This window comes from Myodes glareolus, chromosome 6 (assembly GCF_982192425.1).
Source record: "Myodes glareolus chromosome 6, mMyoGla1.1, whole genome shotgun sequence".
NCBI classification, from domain to species: domain Eukaryota; kingdom Metazoa; phylum Chordata; class Mammalia; order Rodentia; family Cricetidae; genus Myodes; species Myodes glareolus.
Window position 1 is genome coordinate 96939426 of NC_142031.1, and position 15890 is coordinate 96955315.

Here is a 15890-nt window from a genome sequence, read left to right on the forward strand (position 1 = left end):
CAAGATCAGAGTGGAGGAGGCTCCATGCCTGGTCGAGCTGAGGAGCTGAGGCAGTCCTCTGAGTGATCTCTTTACTGAGCAGACTCGGATGCTCACCCCGATGCTTGACCTGGACTCAGCCTACCCATATGCCTGTAGTACACCTTGCCCATGGTGGGGGTTGCTGAGTAGCTCCATCTCCAACACCCTGATGAGCATCTGGGTACTCAGAAACTTCATCCAGGTGCGGGAATGGTTATTCTTCGCTGCCATAGCCTGACCTCTGGCACCCTGCTGCCTGTCATGAACAATTCAATATCCAGTCTCCACATAGGAGAGAGAACATTCAATATTTGTCTTTCTTTCATCCCCCTCTCATTGTTTTCTCTTCCTCACACCTCGGTCCCCAGTGCCTTGGTGACGGAAAGGGAGGCGAAAAGACCGAGTGGGCAGCAATACTTTATTAGCTTCTCCTGGTGACCAGTGGGGATGGGTCTGCCACATCCCACTCAGGATCTGTGCAGGCCTGTAAAAAGCATCATAGCACGGTGGCGGCAGCTTCATTGCCAGTCGGGGATAGAAGCACAGTCAGAAAGGAAATGCAGTGTGTCAGGGAAACAGGACAGGACCCAACATGTAGTGACAATCAATAGGGTAGATTTTCACAACAGTTCTGGAAGCCACGTGCAGACAGCCAGTGTTGCCAGACAAGCTGCCGACACCCCAGTCGGACTCCTGGGCCCAAGCTGAGGCAAGACTCCTTGATTCGCTGTGGTGCCAGAGTTGGTGTGTCCCTGACCTTGTGGGTGGGCATTTAGCAAATAGTGTGAGATAAATGTGTGATAGGGGGGGAAGAGGAGGAAAGAGGAAAAAAAAGGAATGAAGGAAGAGACAAAGGGAGGGAAGGAGGGAAAGAAGGAGGGAGGGAAGGGGAAGTAGAGAAGGGAAAGGAGAGGAGCAGAGGGGAGGGTAAGGATAAAGGGAAGAAGAAAAACATTAAGACATATCTGTAGAGTAAGTGTGGCTGGAACCTCTAATGCTCCCTGGAGCATGGGAGAACGAAAATGAACTTAGGAAAGCATGCGTCTAAGCACCAACACAGCCTTACATTGCCTTCCTTACTGTCCCTTTCTTGCCTCTATCCTTAAAACTATATTTCTCTTCTTCCTTCCATTCTGGGGTTTGAACATGGAGCTCATGCATGCCAGGCAAGATGTCAATCACTTCACTATGCTCTCAGCCTTCTTGATTATCTGTTGAGGCAGGGCCCTGCTTTATTGCTTGGTCTAGGTTTGAATCACTCAAGCCAGCCTTGAACTTGCCACCTTTCATCTCAACTTCTCACGTGGCTAAGATTGCACACCTGTGCAACCTGACCTGGATTATCTCTTACTTTTTCCAAAATAAATCCGAGTAACCTCTAGCTGCCCCCAATTCTCCATGCCCAGCACCCCAAGCTGCTGAATGTGGCCCAAAGGATATTTTGGACCATTGACATCAGGTTCCCTGGGGTGAGGGCAGAGAATAAACTCGAAATGGTTAATATTTCCTTTGCCTTTTCCATGACCAGGGAAGGCCACAAGGGACATCGGAGCTCAGAGAAGGAAAAAGTTCTTGTGGGTGGACATACTCGGGGAAAGCGTGACCAATAGCAATGCGTGGGAGGTGTCCTTGTGGCAAAGGCATAAGTGTGCTTCAGAAGAGGAACTAGGTAGGGCCCCTCTTCCGAGTCACGAAACTGCTGGGCTACAGTAGAGGAAGCAAGAAAGGAGAGATTGGGCCTGGATCCTGGATTCAAGCCCTACAGGAAATGAGCACGGATGGAGCCCCTAAACAGGAGTGAGTAGTAGTGTACAGAGCAATATCCCCCTGTAGCATCAAGTCCCCTGGCTGAGTGTCAGCCCCCTCTCACCAGAGCCAGGCTGGAAGGAAGTGGTGGGGACCGCATAATCACTGTCTCTATGCAGGTGGTCGATTTCTCCCCGACTCCTTAGGAATGGAGACGGATGGTGAGAGCCGGATGGTCTAATCTCAGCCATAATTGAAATTTCAGTCGCACACACTTAAAGGCAAACTTGCATGAATCAATAGCGTATTGATTTACACTACATTTATTTTCCCTTACACACTGCAGAAAATGTAATTATCGCTTAATTATAAAATTGCCATTTTACAATAACACATCTGACTGCTTCAGCCAGCAGCAGGAAGCCGGGGGTGGTGGTCCCTGCCTTGCTGTCCTGACACAGAGGTGACCCCGGCTCTCCATTCAGGCTCCTTTGCAGGAAAGATCTCATTAAATTGTTGTGCCTCTGGGGCCTGGAGCCTGTGGAGCTTGCCTCTGCTTTGAAGCACAGGCTGAAGGAGGAACAGCTGTTGCCTTGTGCCTAGAAGGGTCTCTTTCCCTTTACAGCCCAGAACTTGCTTCTGGAACACATCATCTCTGTAGTTTAGTTAACTAAGCAAAAATGAGAAAAGTCATGGCATGGAGTATGTGTCATGGTATATGTTAGATCCCTGGGATGGTATCATGGAAAGCAACGTCACTGCTCTCTGGCTGGGCACCTGGAGTCTAAAAAGAGAAAGAAAGAAAGAAAGAAAGAAAGAAAGAAAGAAAGAAAGAAAGAAAGAAAGATCAACGGAACAATAGCTATACAGAAGACTAGCTCTATGGGAGTCTAAAGGAAGGGGCAGGTGTCAGTGTGAGGTAAGAGAGCTTTAGCCAGGCTTCTCATACAGAGTACCCAGTAGGTGAACAGATACTGAGAGATAGCGGGTCAGCATTGATAGGAGTTGTCCTGATGCAGGAGCATCATGATGAAAGCCAAGCGGTGCCTGTGGGGAGGTGGCAGGGGAGGGGGTAATCCTCTTTAAGGAAATGAAGGTATTTGTGATTGCTGGAACAGGATGTTCAAAGGTGGAGGTGGGGCAGGAGCAGATCGGTTAAACCTGGAGAGCTTGGCAGAGGTCATGGCTTTCTTGAGGGGTTTGAACTTTTCCCTGGCGGTAACTGGAGGTGACCAGCATGTTTTAAGCAGGGAAGTGACATGGTCGAGCTCCTGCTTTGGAGGGCTCACTTGGGTCACAGCGTGGAGAGTGGGTAGGAAAAGCGGGCGGGAGCGTGTTCAGAGAGAACAACTATGTGTCCATGAGGGAGGACAGGATAGGCTGAACTGGGGTAACCAAAGGAGGAGGGGGGCCAGGGCATCTGTGAGATGGGTCTAGGAGACAGAGTCCATAAATGAATAATATTTGATGGCTGTCGGGTAGAGAGAGCAAAGGCTCTTGTGTTCAAGCTCGGTAATAGGAGGAAGTAGAAGAAGAAGAAGATGGTTGGAGATAGGAGGTAGTTTTTATTTGTGTACATTCATTATACAAATTATGGCACCTTTGCACATGTGTAAGATGTATTTTGATCATTTCCCCACTTTATTACCATCTCATGTCCTCCCTTCCCTTTCCCGTTGTTAGTTTATGGAATCAGTCTAGGCAGCTACCAACAGATATGTCGGTAAACCAAGTGTGGTATATGCACACAGTGGAGTTTTATTCGGCCACAAATAAGACTGAGAACATGCTAGCATCAAGAAAATGAACAGAACTAGAGAATATACTGAGTGGGAAAAGCCAGATCCGAAAGGATAGATGTCGGGTATTCTCTCTCTAGAGTTTAACGTAAGGGGACAGGTGATGTGAGGTCACCATGGGCCTCTTGCAGTGATGTGGGAGAGGTTTCACTCTGTGGTCTTTCTTTCCACACCAGGTCCCAGGAGTGGGAGGAAACCCTAGACCCGCGGAAAAGCCAGCTGTATGAGAACAAGGACAACGGCGAGTTTTGGTACTTACCCTTCTTTAAAGACGTTTGAAGGATTCATTGCCCAAGCCCCTCCCCCCCAGCTGCTTCCCTTTAACTTTTGTGAGGATGGAAATCGGTGTTGCAGCCATTGTGAATGACAGGTAGCTGTGCCCCCTCTCTTTGGTTTGAAGGTTATCTTTGAGATGAGACGCTGGGATCTCCTGGTCATTTTAGTAGTAGAAAGGTAGTTTCTCAAAGGCTTGAATTTGGAAACGTAATTGTCACCTCTGTCTTCCATCATATAGGGGCTCAGCAGCTTCACTTTGCCTTGGCAGGACTTTTTCAAAAGGCTAACTGGAGGTGAATCTTCCAGCCTGGCCCTGGGAGGGCTATTACTGTCCTTAACTAGAAACTATTCAAGACTCCATATCTTGAAAACACATGCTATGCCTCATGTGCACATCTTAGAGAAGATGGCCATTCCTTGGAGGGGCCTCTGGTTTACTCAGTGACATGTTTTGGTGAGGTGTTGCATGTATATGTGAAAACAAAGAGAAACAGCAGCACAGACCTTTAGAGTAAGCCTGGCTGGGGCTTCCAGTGCTCCCTGGAGAACAGGAAAAAGGAAATAGAAAACCTGGCTGTGACCGCATGAACAAGCCCAACACAGGTTCAAACCAGACGAAATCCCAATACTGAGAAAAGGAAGTGGACACAAAGTCCCACCCCTAACCAAGAAACCGTTGGCAATTAATACCTGCCAGGAAAGGGAATGTTTGTTTTCACAGTGGTGTATCACTGGGCATGTCAACTACACTCCAGGGCAGGTCCCATGCTGAGGAGTAAACCAACAGACTCTTGTTTTGGGCATGTTTGTTTTGGGTTTTATTGGGGTTTGTTTGTTTTGGTTTTTTTTTTTTTTTGGCTTGTCTTTTTTGATTTTTCATTTTTTGTTTTGTTCTTTCTTTGAGAACGAGAAAGGACTTGATGCTGGGTGGGTAGGGCAGTGCGGATGATTTGGAGAAGAAGTAGGAACATGGTCAAAATATATCGTACGAAAACAAATTTAAATGATTAAAACCGAAGGAATTTAGCACATGTGAAATAACAAAAGAAAGCCTTGGTCTGTGTTGCTAAGAATCAGAGAGACAAGTACAATTACAAGGGCAAAGCTTTCCCAGCATCTCTGTTTTGGGAGGAGAGTCTCAGGGCAGAAGCTCATGCCACTGGATGTGCCAGAGACAGACCTTGGCCTCTGGTAAGTCAGCACCTGGGCACTTCTGCTAACTGGAGAGACCCAGTGAAGTGGTAGAAAGCCAAGCCCAGGGACACAGCCAGAGGTGACTTGGGCTGTGTGTCTGCTTCCCACAGGATGTCGTGTCAAGATTTCCAAGAGAACTTCTCATGCCTGTTCATCTGTAACCAGATCCCCATCACCCTGGATCACGGAGTCACACCCAATGAAAGATGGCGCCAGATGATGTTCAAGAACCAAGTGATCTCAGGAAACATGGCAGGTGGTCATTCTGCTAGACCAGCAGCTGTCAACCCTAGCTCTGCCCAGACTTTTCTCTGACTCTTTCATCTGGTTAAATCACTAGCCCCATGAAGAAAGCAAAGGCGTTCGCTTCAAGGGACAACCAGGGTTTCTCCAAGCACAGGGGCAGCTAGTAGGGGTGGGCAGGGCGGTCACCTCTCTGGGCTTCCACAGTTCCTACAGGTCCTGCTACTCAGTTCCGTCCACGTCCAGGGTAGAAATCTGGCTCACTGCTGTCCACTAAACACCCAAGACCAGGAGGAAAGGCTCTAGAAAGAACACGGTGAAGGAATTCAGAGCCTAGTTAAACAATCATTTCCACATACTAGTTTGGGACCTAGGAATATCACTGTCTTCTCCGTCCTCAGATTCCACAACTGTAAAAAGTATCCATACTAACCCCTGCTTGTCCCCTTGGACCCACAGACCACCATCCAGACACAGGGTGAATAGTCCTGCCCATCTCAGGAGTTAGCTGGTGGCAGGCACCTCTGTCATGACCCTTCACGGTCCATCATGTTCCCTGTTTGTGACACTGAAGACTGAAATTGCTTCCCGTGGCATGGAGCCTGAGCGAGACAGCACATCCTCCATAAAAGAGGCTATAAGTGCATCTTGTGTGAAGAGCGCATGTGTACACTTGCCTGTCCAGAAAGCTTTCCTTGAATGACCCCAGACCTTAAGGTGTACTTCATTTCTGATCTCCGGGCTCTTCTGGTCGCTCCACTCAGAGAGCCTTGTCGTCAAGGAGGTCACGGGCAGACTGTGTGCAACTGCTGAGGCATTCTTACTTATTCACCTCCCGAAGCAGTGCCACAAAAGCCCTCTCCCCTTCACAACGTGCATTAGTGAACTAACCAGATTTACACAGCAAGGCCGTGTATAGTGCTACCTTACAAGAAAGCAAAGGAAGGAAGTGGGCAATTGAGTGCCTGCTATACGCTGCCGAGAGCATTTTAATCCGCATCTTATTCAGTACTCAGAGGAAGGCCATGACTGTGGTCGTCTTCTGTGTCTCCCTACCCATCGTCCAAAGCTCACGAGTGGTGACCCATGCCTTCTGAAGAATATCCTCTCATCTATATCCTGACTTCCCTGCCCTGCTTAACGCACTTGAGTCTAATAGTTTCCGTGGAGCCTTCTTCTTGCTGTCTTGGATAAGTGTGCTTGGGTTATATATAAAGAACACTGGAATGACCACCCAACCACATGCTTTCTACTTTCTTCATGGGTGCTTGGTGATTGGATGCAATTCAAGGCTCTCATGGTTATTGCCAGTATAATAAGTTCATGCATACTTGAAGATTCTGTAATTTTACTTATAAATAGCCCTTAGAGTTGGCCATGATGTAGGGCTCTTATAATCCCAATACTAGGGGAAGAGAAGACAGGCACATCCCTGAGGCTCACTGACTAGACCTAGCCTGCTGGAAAGTTCTGGGTCACTGAGAGACCCTGTCTCACAGCAAAACAAAATAAAACAGTGATCAGAATGTGAGAAATGAAACTTGAGGTCTCCACAAATGTGTACACACACACACAAACGCACATGCGTGCTCACACACACACACAGGGCCAAATTTATTGTTTAGGAGACATTTTTGCTCAAAAGTAGAGATAATACTCCCCTCTCTGTTTTTAAGAGAAAGAGACTGAGGTTCAGAATATTAAGAACTTGTTTCACAACTACTGACTGCGGCTATGGCGGACTCAGGTCTTAGCTTTCCAAACAGAGCTTAAAACCCAACTCCATAAAGCACTGCACTGGGACTCTTAGGGGTGTTTCTGAGCCCTAGTAATGGCTCATTCTCTTCTAGGAGGACATGGGAGGGATACTCAGTATCTCTTTGGTGTTCAAGAGCCCACTGACGGCAACAACGTTGTTGTGGCCTTCACAATCACGTCACAAAGCTTGAAGACAGAAGAGGATGTGTTCCCGTTACAGTTCCAGGTGTTCAAGGTATGCAGTCTGTTTGGGGGCTTGCTCTTTATGGATACCGTGTACACTTGGAGCTAGATAGAGACACTGGCCCAGCTGGAAGGTTTAGTAACAAAAGCTCTGAAGCATTCATGTGTCCAGCTCTAAATTTTTAAGAAAAATTTAAAACCAAAGGAGAACTAGACTTGACTATTTTAAATAGTTTTCTGTTATGTATGTATGTGTGGGTGTGTACATATGTGAATTCAGATAGCCATGGAGTCTAGAAGAGGGCTGGGTCCCTCTGGAGCTAGGGATCCAAGCAGCTGGGAACTGCACTATGCAGATGCTGGGAAGAGAACTCTGCAAAAGCAGCATTTGCTCTCAGCCCTGAGCTACCCCTCCAGCCTCGTGACCATGTGCCACTTGTGTGGTACAGCTTTCCCAGGTGTGCTTCAGAGATATGCCTGGACATCAAGAAGTGCTCAAGTCCAAGACCAGACTCTCTAATTATGCAGATTCTTGAGACAATCCCAGACCCCCTGGATCGGAATCTTAGGTGCAAAGTCTAATGGTCTGCGTTTTAACAAGTTCCTTAGCATTGCCTACTTATGTCATTTTTGAAAATCATTGATTAAAATTAAATACACATACACACCTAAATCCAATAGGTGAATTTCTTTTCCTCTTGTGTCTAGACCAAAGTCCAGCTACAGCTCAGTGGTTGACAATCAAGCCCTGTTTGGCTGCTCATTCAAAGTCAGGTTTTCCCTTCATCCCAGAGTCCTCTCCTACACTGCATTCCAACCAGCTTCGTCACTCCTCCCAATGCCAGCACACGTGTGCACGTGCACACACACAAACACACACACACACACATAAAACACACACAACACACACAAAAAAAACCCAGATAACTAGAAACTTAATTAAAAGGAAAAAAAGCTACAAAGAAAAAAGAAAATCTAATGGCTTGGCTATCTCTTCTCCCAAGAAATTCAAAACATCCCAAAGGAAGAGTGAGGGATTCTCAAGCCCTCCATTCTGCAGCCTCATGGTCTGAGTAAGACTATGAAACCCTGTGATGCCAGTGTTTCCTCCCCCACTAGAGTTGAAGAAACGATGGCACAGGGATGTGAAATGACATGCCAGAGTTAAGGGTGAAGCTGGGACTGGGCACCAGATGCCCTTCAAGCCTGCAGTTAGACACACCTGTCACCTTTAATGAGTAGCACAGAGCTCAGAAGTCTATTGACCAAGCAAGAGATGGGATTAGTCTCCCCAACGACTCTGGTTGCTCATTGAGACAAAGCAAATTTCAAAGACGTGCGTCTCAGTCCGTTTGTGGCCAGACACATCTCCTGCCTCCTCTGCTTGAGGGGAGCTGTCCAGCTAACAGCTGTGGCTCTTGCTAGTGAGAAGGCCTCACGGATGTGGCATTGCAGAGTCACAAATGGCTTCTCATTTCATGCCTCAAAATCATGGATATTCCCACTTTCATAGATACAAAATCCGGACTCAGAGAAGAGCCATCATCTTTCCAGCAGCTGGAAGTGATGGGTCATGCTTGATCACAGCACCTGTAGGCTCAGGCCCAGGGTTCTCAGCAGGGCTTCCTTGCTTTTCTCACAGTACCCTGAGCAAGAGAAACAAGGGTTCTGGCCTTGGAAGAGAGCCAATTGGGCTCTGCTCTCTGAACACAGTTCAGAACTCTTGCTTATCCCTACCCTGTTTACTTAAGTCTTCAAGAGTCGAAGCCCCTACAGAAGAGGTTGTTGGGATTTAGCACAATACTTGAGTTGCCTCAGGCCTGCCGAGACTAGCAAAGGGCATCTTCTAAGAATGCAATAGTACACAGGCATCATTTGAATCACTGTCCAGCACCTGCCTCCACTCTGGTGGGAGGAGGCATGTGTGCTTCCGCTGTAGTACCTAAAAAGAGCCAAATATCCCTGGCTCCAGGCTTTGGATGCAGAAGGAGATTTGTGACCTGGGTGTTTCCACTTGGGTGTCCCTTTTATCTCCATTCCAGTCACCTCACCATACATGCATACCGGCTCATGCTGATACTTAACTATTGAAAAATTAAACAGAAAAGGTAGGAAGATGCAGGTGTAATTTACAACCAATCTCTTAGAAGTAGCCATATAGGCCACTCTGTAGGACCCTGTCCAGCTGTGGTGCTATCTTGTTCAGTTCTCGCCTACCTTTTGAGCTTTTTCTCAATGACTCCACCCACAACCAATGGGCAAGCATGCTTATGGTTCAGGAGCTACCGTGAGGTTGTAATCAACTCCACCTTTACATTCTCCCAAGCTCCTTTCTCTCCTTTGTTCAGAGATGCATTATCTCTCAGCTGACACTTAACAAAAGTCCATGTGTATCAGAGGCTTCCACGGGCGTCCTGAGGTCTCATTAGTCCTTCCAGGATCCTGATTGAGTTAAAGGCCACAAGTCAGTCTGGCTCTTCTCTTAAGATTTTTGGGGAACTGGAGAGATTGCTCAGTGGTTAAGAGTGCTTGCTGCTCTTGTAGAGGAAACTAGGTTGGGTTCCTAGTACCCACACGGTAACTCACAACTGTCTGTAACTCCAGTGCCAGGGTTTTTAATGCCTTATTCCTTCTTGGGCACTGGGGATACACTTGGCAACTTACCCATATATGCTGGCAAACACTCATACATATACATTTTTTTAATCTTTAAAAAAAAACTTTGTTTTTTGCATTTCAGCCAGAAATAGTGAGTTTGCTAGCATCCAGGCTTATGGGAGTCCCTAGGGCTGATTATAATGCTGATGCAGCTGAAATGGAAATGGGGCTCCAGGCTCAGTGTGAGCCTGTAACCCACCCCCTCCCCAGCAGCTGTGGGCACACTATTCTGTCTCACATTGACTGGATACCAGTGGTGTGTGAACAAGCAGGAAAAGTCAGGACAAAGAAAAATGTCAAGAAGGGCTGGAGAGATTCATTCAGGCTCAGAGGTTAAGAGCACTGGCTGCTCTTCCAAAGGTCCTGAGTTCAATTCCCAGCAACCACATGGTGGCTCACAGCCTTCTATAATGAGATCTGGTATTCTCTTCTGGCCTATAGGCATACATGCAGAATGTTGTATAAATAAATTTAAAAAAAAAAGAAAGAAAAGACAAAATGATAAGAATACATGCTATTTCAACCTCATTCCCCAAAGGTCCTCCCACAGGCCAAGGTTTGACACCTCCCTCCCAGTATCTATAGCTAAACTGACTCTAATCACACCCATAAAGTAGTTAGCCTGCATATGTAGGACCCCAGCTCACACTAGAAAGGAATCCCAACCCAGACTAACTGGGAAGGACTGTCCTGGATGGAAAGTGGGGCTTCTCTGCAAAGGACAGAATGCAGCTCGCCCTGTTCCCTGCTCCATGCCGTGTCTCGCCTTCCTAGCCTTCCTTTTCTCACACGTGGAACAGGACCCAAGCATCTGCTCAAAGGGCTGTGCTCAATAGCTAGCTTATCGCACAAAAGGACTTTGAAAATTGTAGCGGGTCATAAAAACAGAACTCTGTCCTTGGTGTTTCCTTCTACCAGATGCAAAGAGCGGAACATAACCACCCCACAACCCACATGCACACATACATTCCCTACAAGGGGAGGGGAGTAGCCACAGAACAAACACCTATCATGTTTACAGTTGGGGAGGTCAAAGTTGACTTCTCTCTGGTGTGCTCTATATTGAGGGATTTGTACCTGCACTTGACTGAGATTATGTCTTATCTCTGGTCCTGCCAGTGTCCTCCCCCTTCCTCCTATATTACCATCATAACTATGAACAATAACCATGCCTTCCTTTAATACGTAAAGGGCATGCTGCCTCCTCTTGGATATCTTCTTTCTTCTTTAGTTTCCTACCCTTTGCTGCTCCCTACAACAGTGTAGGTTTCCTTTTCCACAACCCTGGGCACCCATCTATCCCCACGCCTGACACATATTCTGTATGTCAGACAGGCTGGCCACACAAGAAGTAGCATTTGCCCTGAGCCAGGATGAGAGACCCAATTGCCTTTCCATTGTGTCTTCCTGAAACCCTTTTTCCTCTCTTTCACAGGTAGACTCCCAGGTATGGCTCCCTGCTGTCCTCACTGGCTTCCCACACTTGTGACGCTGTCCCTTGGTAAACTATTATACCTGTCCCAAAACTGGGGTCTCCACATGCCCCGAGTCCACAAATCCGCTCTTGTTGTATCTTGAATCAACTGTCAGCTTAGTGTTTCCAAACAGGTCAACAAACGAGGGTAGGATTTGTCGCCCTGGTATACGGATTAGACCCCATTAGGATTCTCTTGTTAACGCCCAAGAGGGGCTGCAACTATGAAAACATCCTGAAGCATTTGGTCCTCATAGAGAAGCGTGGTCCAGTGGGTTCCTGTGCATTTAAGATGAGGGCAATGGTAAGGGGGTACCCAGGGAGGACCTTTGCACTCTTAAATCAGTCCCCAAATCTACCACAAGCTGATGCTTGCCGACTACATCGAGCTTCAAGGCATACCCTCTACTTCTTCTCATAAGCAAATGGATGTCTTTTTTTTTTTTAATCCAATAACCTGACCTGGTTGTGTATTGATGAAAGAGCTGAAGACTATAGCAAGGATGGGAAGGGACAATGGACTTTAGAGGGCCTGACCTCACAGGCACAAACCGTGCCATGACTATGAACTCTGCAGTAACCTTTCTCTGCTGCCAAGGAGAGGGTATGATGCACAGGCCAGGGTTAAGATGTGGCCAGAGCCTGCAAATGGTAACAATGCCCCACCCCGAGGCTGTTACAATGTCCCAAGAAGTAGACGGTGTCTAGAGTAGCATCTCCCAGAGCTCCAATATACAAAAAGTTGGCAGCAAAGAGGTGTGTCCCTTAGCCACAGCCCAGCCACAAAGCTGGGACTTAGAATCTAACTCTGGTTCCTGGTACCCCGGCCATAATAGGACACCTTAAAGGGTTCTGCGGGCAGGTCTTCATTGAATAGAATGAATCAGATTTCCAGTTCCCTGAGCTGGAGGACACAGAACACAGTGGGAACTTGCATGAGAAAAGGGTACAAGCCCCACCAGGAGAATAACAGGGCCAGTTCTGTACCTTCCCGGCTAAGAATTCGCACAAAGCAGGCTCCTCTGTGCACTATACCAAGATCTCCTATCACTCCCTAGTCAAACTTCTCACTGCCACAGAGCAAGTCCGCTTTCTGAATGGAGATGCAGAGCTGCCCTTTTGATAGACTGGCCCTATCATCCATTACTTCTGTCAAAGGATCTAGGAAGACCAGGTCCCCAAACCTACAAGGGCTGCTGTGAAGAACAGCAAACCTGCCTTGGAGGGTCTACCTGCCCTCTGCTATACACCTGGGACAGTGGCCTACCTCTTTCCTAGCCTAGTCTTATCTCTATCCCTGGACAGAAACTTCTGCATCCCCCCTGCTCGTCCCCCAAGGCAGAGTCCAACAATAACCATTTCATGCTGTATAACCATTCTAAATGGAATCACCATGCTCCCATGTTGTAGGAAAATTTGTTTAGTAAGGGGTTTTTTATTATATAATATGTATGTGACATCTGGTAATAGGAATCGCGCTATATTTATTGTTATATCTGTAAGAAAATTTGAAATAAAAGGAAAATGATTGAGACCCATTATTTTTCAATGAGAAGGAATCCCAAGGCTCTGCTGAAGAGACGAAAGAGAGGGAGAGAAGAAAATTCAACCCTGCTGTCCTATGGCAGCCCAGAGCATGTGATTAAAGGCTTAGAGGAGACCAACTGTGGGGACCCCAGAAGGAATTCAACACTGGAACCCTGTCACTAATTTCCATGTCTTCTTTGCACATAAATAAGAAAGAAAACCAGAACCCCAGGATGCCATTAGATTAGTGAGATAAAATTACCTGTCAGATTTTTGTGCATCCACTGTAGCGTCTGGAATCTGTCAAGTCCAACCTTTTGCCATCGCAGTGTGATTTTATCATCTGCAAAAGTGTTGAACCACGTCCCTGGCTCTCCTGGGATATCCTGGGGATCCATGTGCCCCGCAGACTACAGGTGGGCTACACCTGGTAGATAAGCTACTATTGGGTTTTTTGTTTGCTTGTTTGTTTAATTTTGGATCTGAGTCACCACTGACTCCTTTCCCAGGACCTGCAAATGCTGGTCAGGTGAGCGGAGAAGGGTCTAGAAGGCAGCGGCCTGCCCCTGGGGCGGGGTTTCATGCCTGGGAAGAGCTTTCTCACAATGGTCTTGTTTCTTCTAGTTCCAGAAGTTCCAGGAAAGACTGCCACCTGCATTTTTCTCCCCGTTTAGAAATGCTGCCCAGGGCATAGACTATGTCTCCAAGTGCAACTTCACCAAGTCATTCCATCTGAGCCCCGGGACCTATGTCGTGGTTCCCTCGACACACCGCAAAGAAGTCGAGTTCCTGCTCCGAATATTCCTCAAAATGCCAGACAAGGACAGGTATAGAGCCCCGGGGGTGGGGGGGCTGAGTGTTCTGGTCTTTACGAGCAGCGCTCTGTGTGTCACATATAGAACGTGGTAAGCTGAGGACGCTGTGTGAGCCTTGCTCTTGAGACACTCACTACAGTGGGAAATGAACACGTTCCTGAACCTAGAACTTGACCCCAACAGCAATGTAAAACTGCATGAAAGGAGAGAGTGGAGGAACTGCTTCTGGCCCTAGGGACTGGCAAGGGCTTCTCAGAGAAAACGGCACCTGAGTTGGTTCTTGGAGATAAACAGACATTAGTAACTTCAAAAGAAGAGCATGCGTGTAGAAAGATCCTGAGAAGAAGCAGACATAGCAGAGCCCAGAGCTTAGTGGATAAGTATTATTAGTCATATACATGGGAAGATCGTACCATGAATTATATTCACTTGTCTGAAACATGGCCAGAATGTAGGGTAGACCAGAAAGTCAGAGTGACCTGAAAAACAACTTCTGATTCTACAGCGTCTTAAATGTTAAATCATGGGTCTAGACTAGGTTCAACAAGTCCTGTCCCTTTGAGCCTGAGGCAGGAGTTAGAGAGGTCTTGGCAGTGGACATGTAAGGGTAACCATCACTGCCAGTTCAAGATGGAGGATGAGTCAAGGGTCTTCTGCATCCTGGCAGTAGAAATCACTGTCCGTGAGCATCTGAGGATGAACAAATCAGTGGCTAGAAAACCAGACCATGCCCACCTCAAATGAACATGTGATCATCGTGTGTCTCCTCCCATGACTGCCTTCTGTTCACCCTCACTAGAGATGTTAGGTGCCTTTGGGTGCCCTCCACACGTAGACTCCTGGGAATACAGTACGGGTCATTTTTGTCTCACTCTTCCCCTGATTTTCTAGGAATCCGAGCAGCAGTTTCAACTTCAGAGCCCTTAAGGTAGGTGTGCAGGCCCTGTTTGCTGTCCTTATTGGCTACATCGCATCTCGCCAAGAGCTTCTTTCTCCTTCCTGCCCTTGCTACTGGCCAGGGAAAATGGTAGGCTTCTGGTAGCTCTAAGGAACAGGGCAGAAGAGAAGACCAGCTCCCCAAGACCAGACTAGACTCAAGTATCTCCCTTCTAGCAAACTTTATTTTTCAAACCCCCTTCAAGTTTGATTTCCCCCACCCCTACCCCAACCCCTACAACCACCAGGTGAAGCATCTATCTTAGATTCAGGTGAGGCTAATTATACCCTTCAATCAGGCCCGCTCTTACTGAAACAAGGCTGCGCCAGATAAGTGGCCTCTTCCCCGGAAATTTGACATAACAATTTTCCCTTTGCTCCAGGGAAGTCTTTCAGAAAATGGATCCCAAAACAGCATTTTCTACAGATACGTGGATCAGGTATGTTGTCTAACACCCATGGACCTTACTCACCAGGAGAGTGTGGGGGAGGGAGGCTCCATGGACAGAGCCATCTCCAATTGCTTGTCAGGATGCACGGAGTGAAAAGGACTTGACCATATCAGCCGCTTTCTATCCTTGGACCATTCCCAGAAGCTCTGGCTGCCAAGCTGTAGGACAAGCCATGTCCCCATGAGGGTGGAATCCCGTTGGAACAGAGAGCTTAGGAAGGGAGAGGGCATTTATGGACTGTGTGTAAGGGATACAGTGTGGCTTAAGCCTTTAGACAAGCAGTTGGCAGCAACCCTTGAAATCTTTCTTTCTCTGGCTCGGCCATCACCCCCCACCCCACCAAACCTGGCATTGTTCCTCCCGGGAGCTGGCCAGCTTCAGAAAGCCCCAACAGCTCTCGATTCCTGCCAAGCCACCTATGTGCACATGGGGCTTTCCTAATGGTTTAATAAACTGTTATAAAGAACTCCTTGACTCCTCAGGATAAAAGAGCTGCCAGTGGCTCCGTGGGATGGGTCTTTTACCATTAATAACTGTGTCGGTGTGGGAAGCAGAAAGTGATATAGATGATTTTGTGTATCGTGAGCCAAGCGGAGGCTGAGGAAGGAAGGAAGGATGCCATCCCGTGCTTCTGTACTCAGAGGGCTAAAGGCATAGCGGTATCTCGGGCACAGGTTGGACCCACGGGCAAAGGAGGGAGTTACTGATAAGAGTGTGGCTGGAGTGAGGGGTAAGTACCATAAAGAGTAGCCCATCAGCGCTTGCCCAGGATGCAGGCCAGCTCTCACTGAAACAAGACTGACCCAGA

At 47.5% G+C, this 15890-nt stretch overlaps 1 protein-coding gene across 5 annotated transcripts in view; it reads left to right on the top strand.

Moving 5' to 3' along the window:
• The window catches only part of Capn13 (calpain 13), an 89776-nt gene that overhangs the window by 51999 nt on the left and 21887 nt on the right, over positions 1 to 15890 (top strand). For 4 of the 5 annotated variants that reach the window (XM_085691252.2, XM_085691254.2, XM_048416293.3 and 1 more), the window contains exons 10-16: positions 3743 to 3817; positions 5147 to 5292; positions 7130 to 7272; positions 11314 to 11325; positions 13504 to 13706; positions 14586 to 14622; positions 15014 to 15070. In XM_085691252.2, coding sequence (XP_085547378.2) covers positions 3743 to 3817; positions 5147 to 5292; positions 7130 to 7272; positions 11314 to 11325; positions 13504 to 13706; positions 14586 to 14622; positions 15014 to 15070 — 673 coding nt within the window. The remainder of the gene's footprint in view (positions 1 to 3742; positions 3818 to 5146; positions 5293 to 7129; positions 7273 to 11313; positions 11326 to 13503; positions 13707 to 14585; positions 14623 to 15013; positions 15071 to 15890) is intronic. The other variant, XM_085691251.2, reaches the window with a different exon arrangement.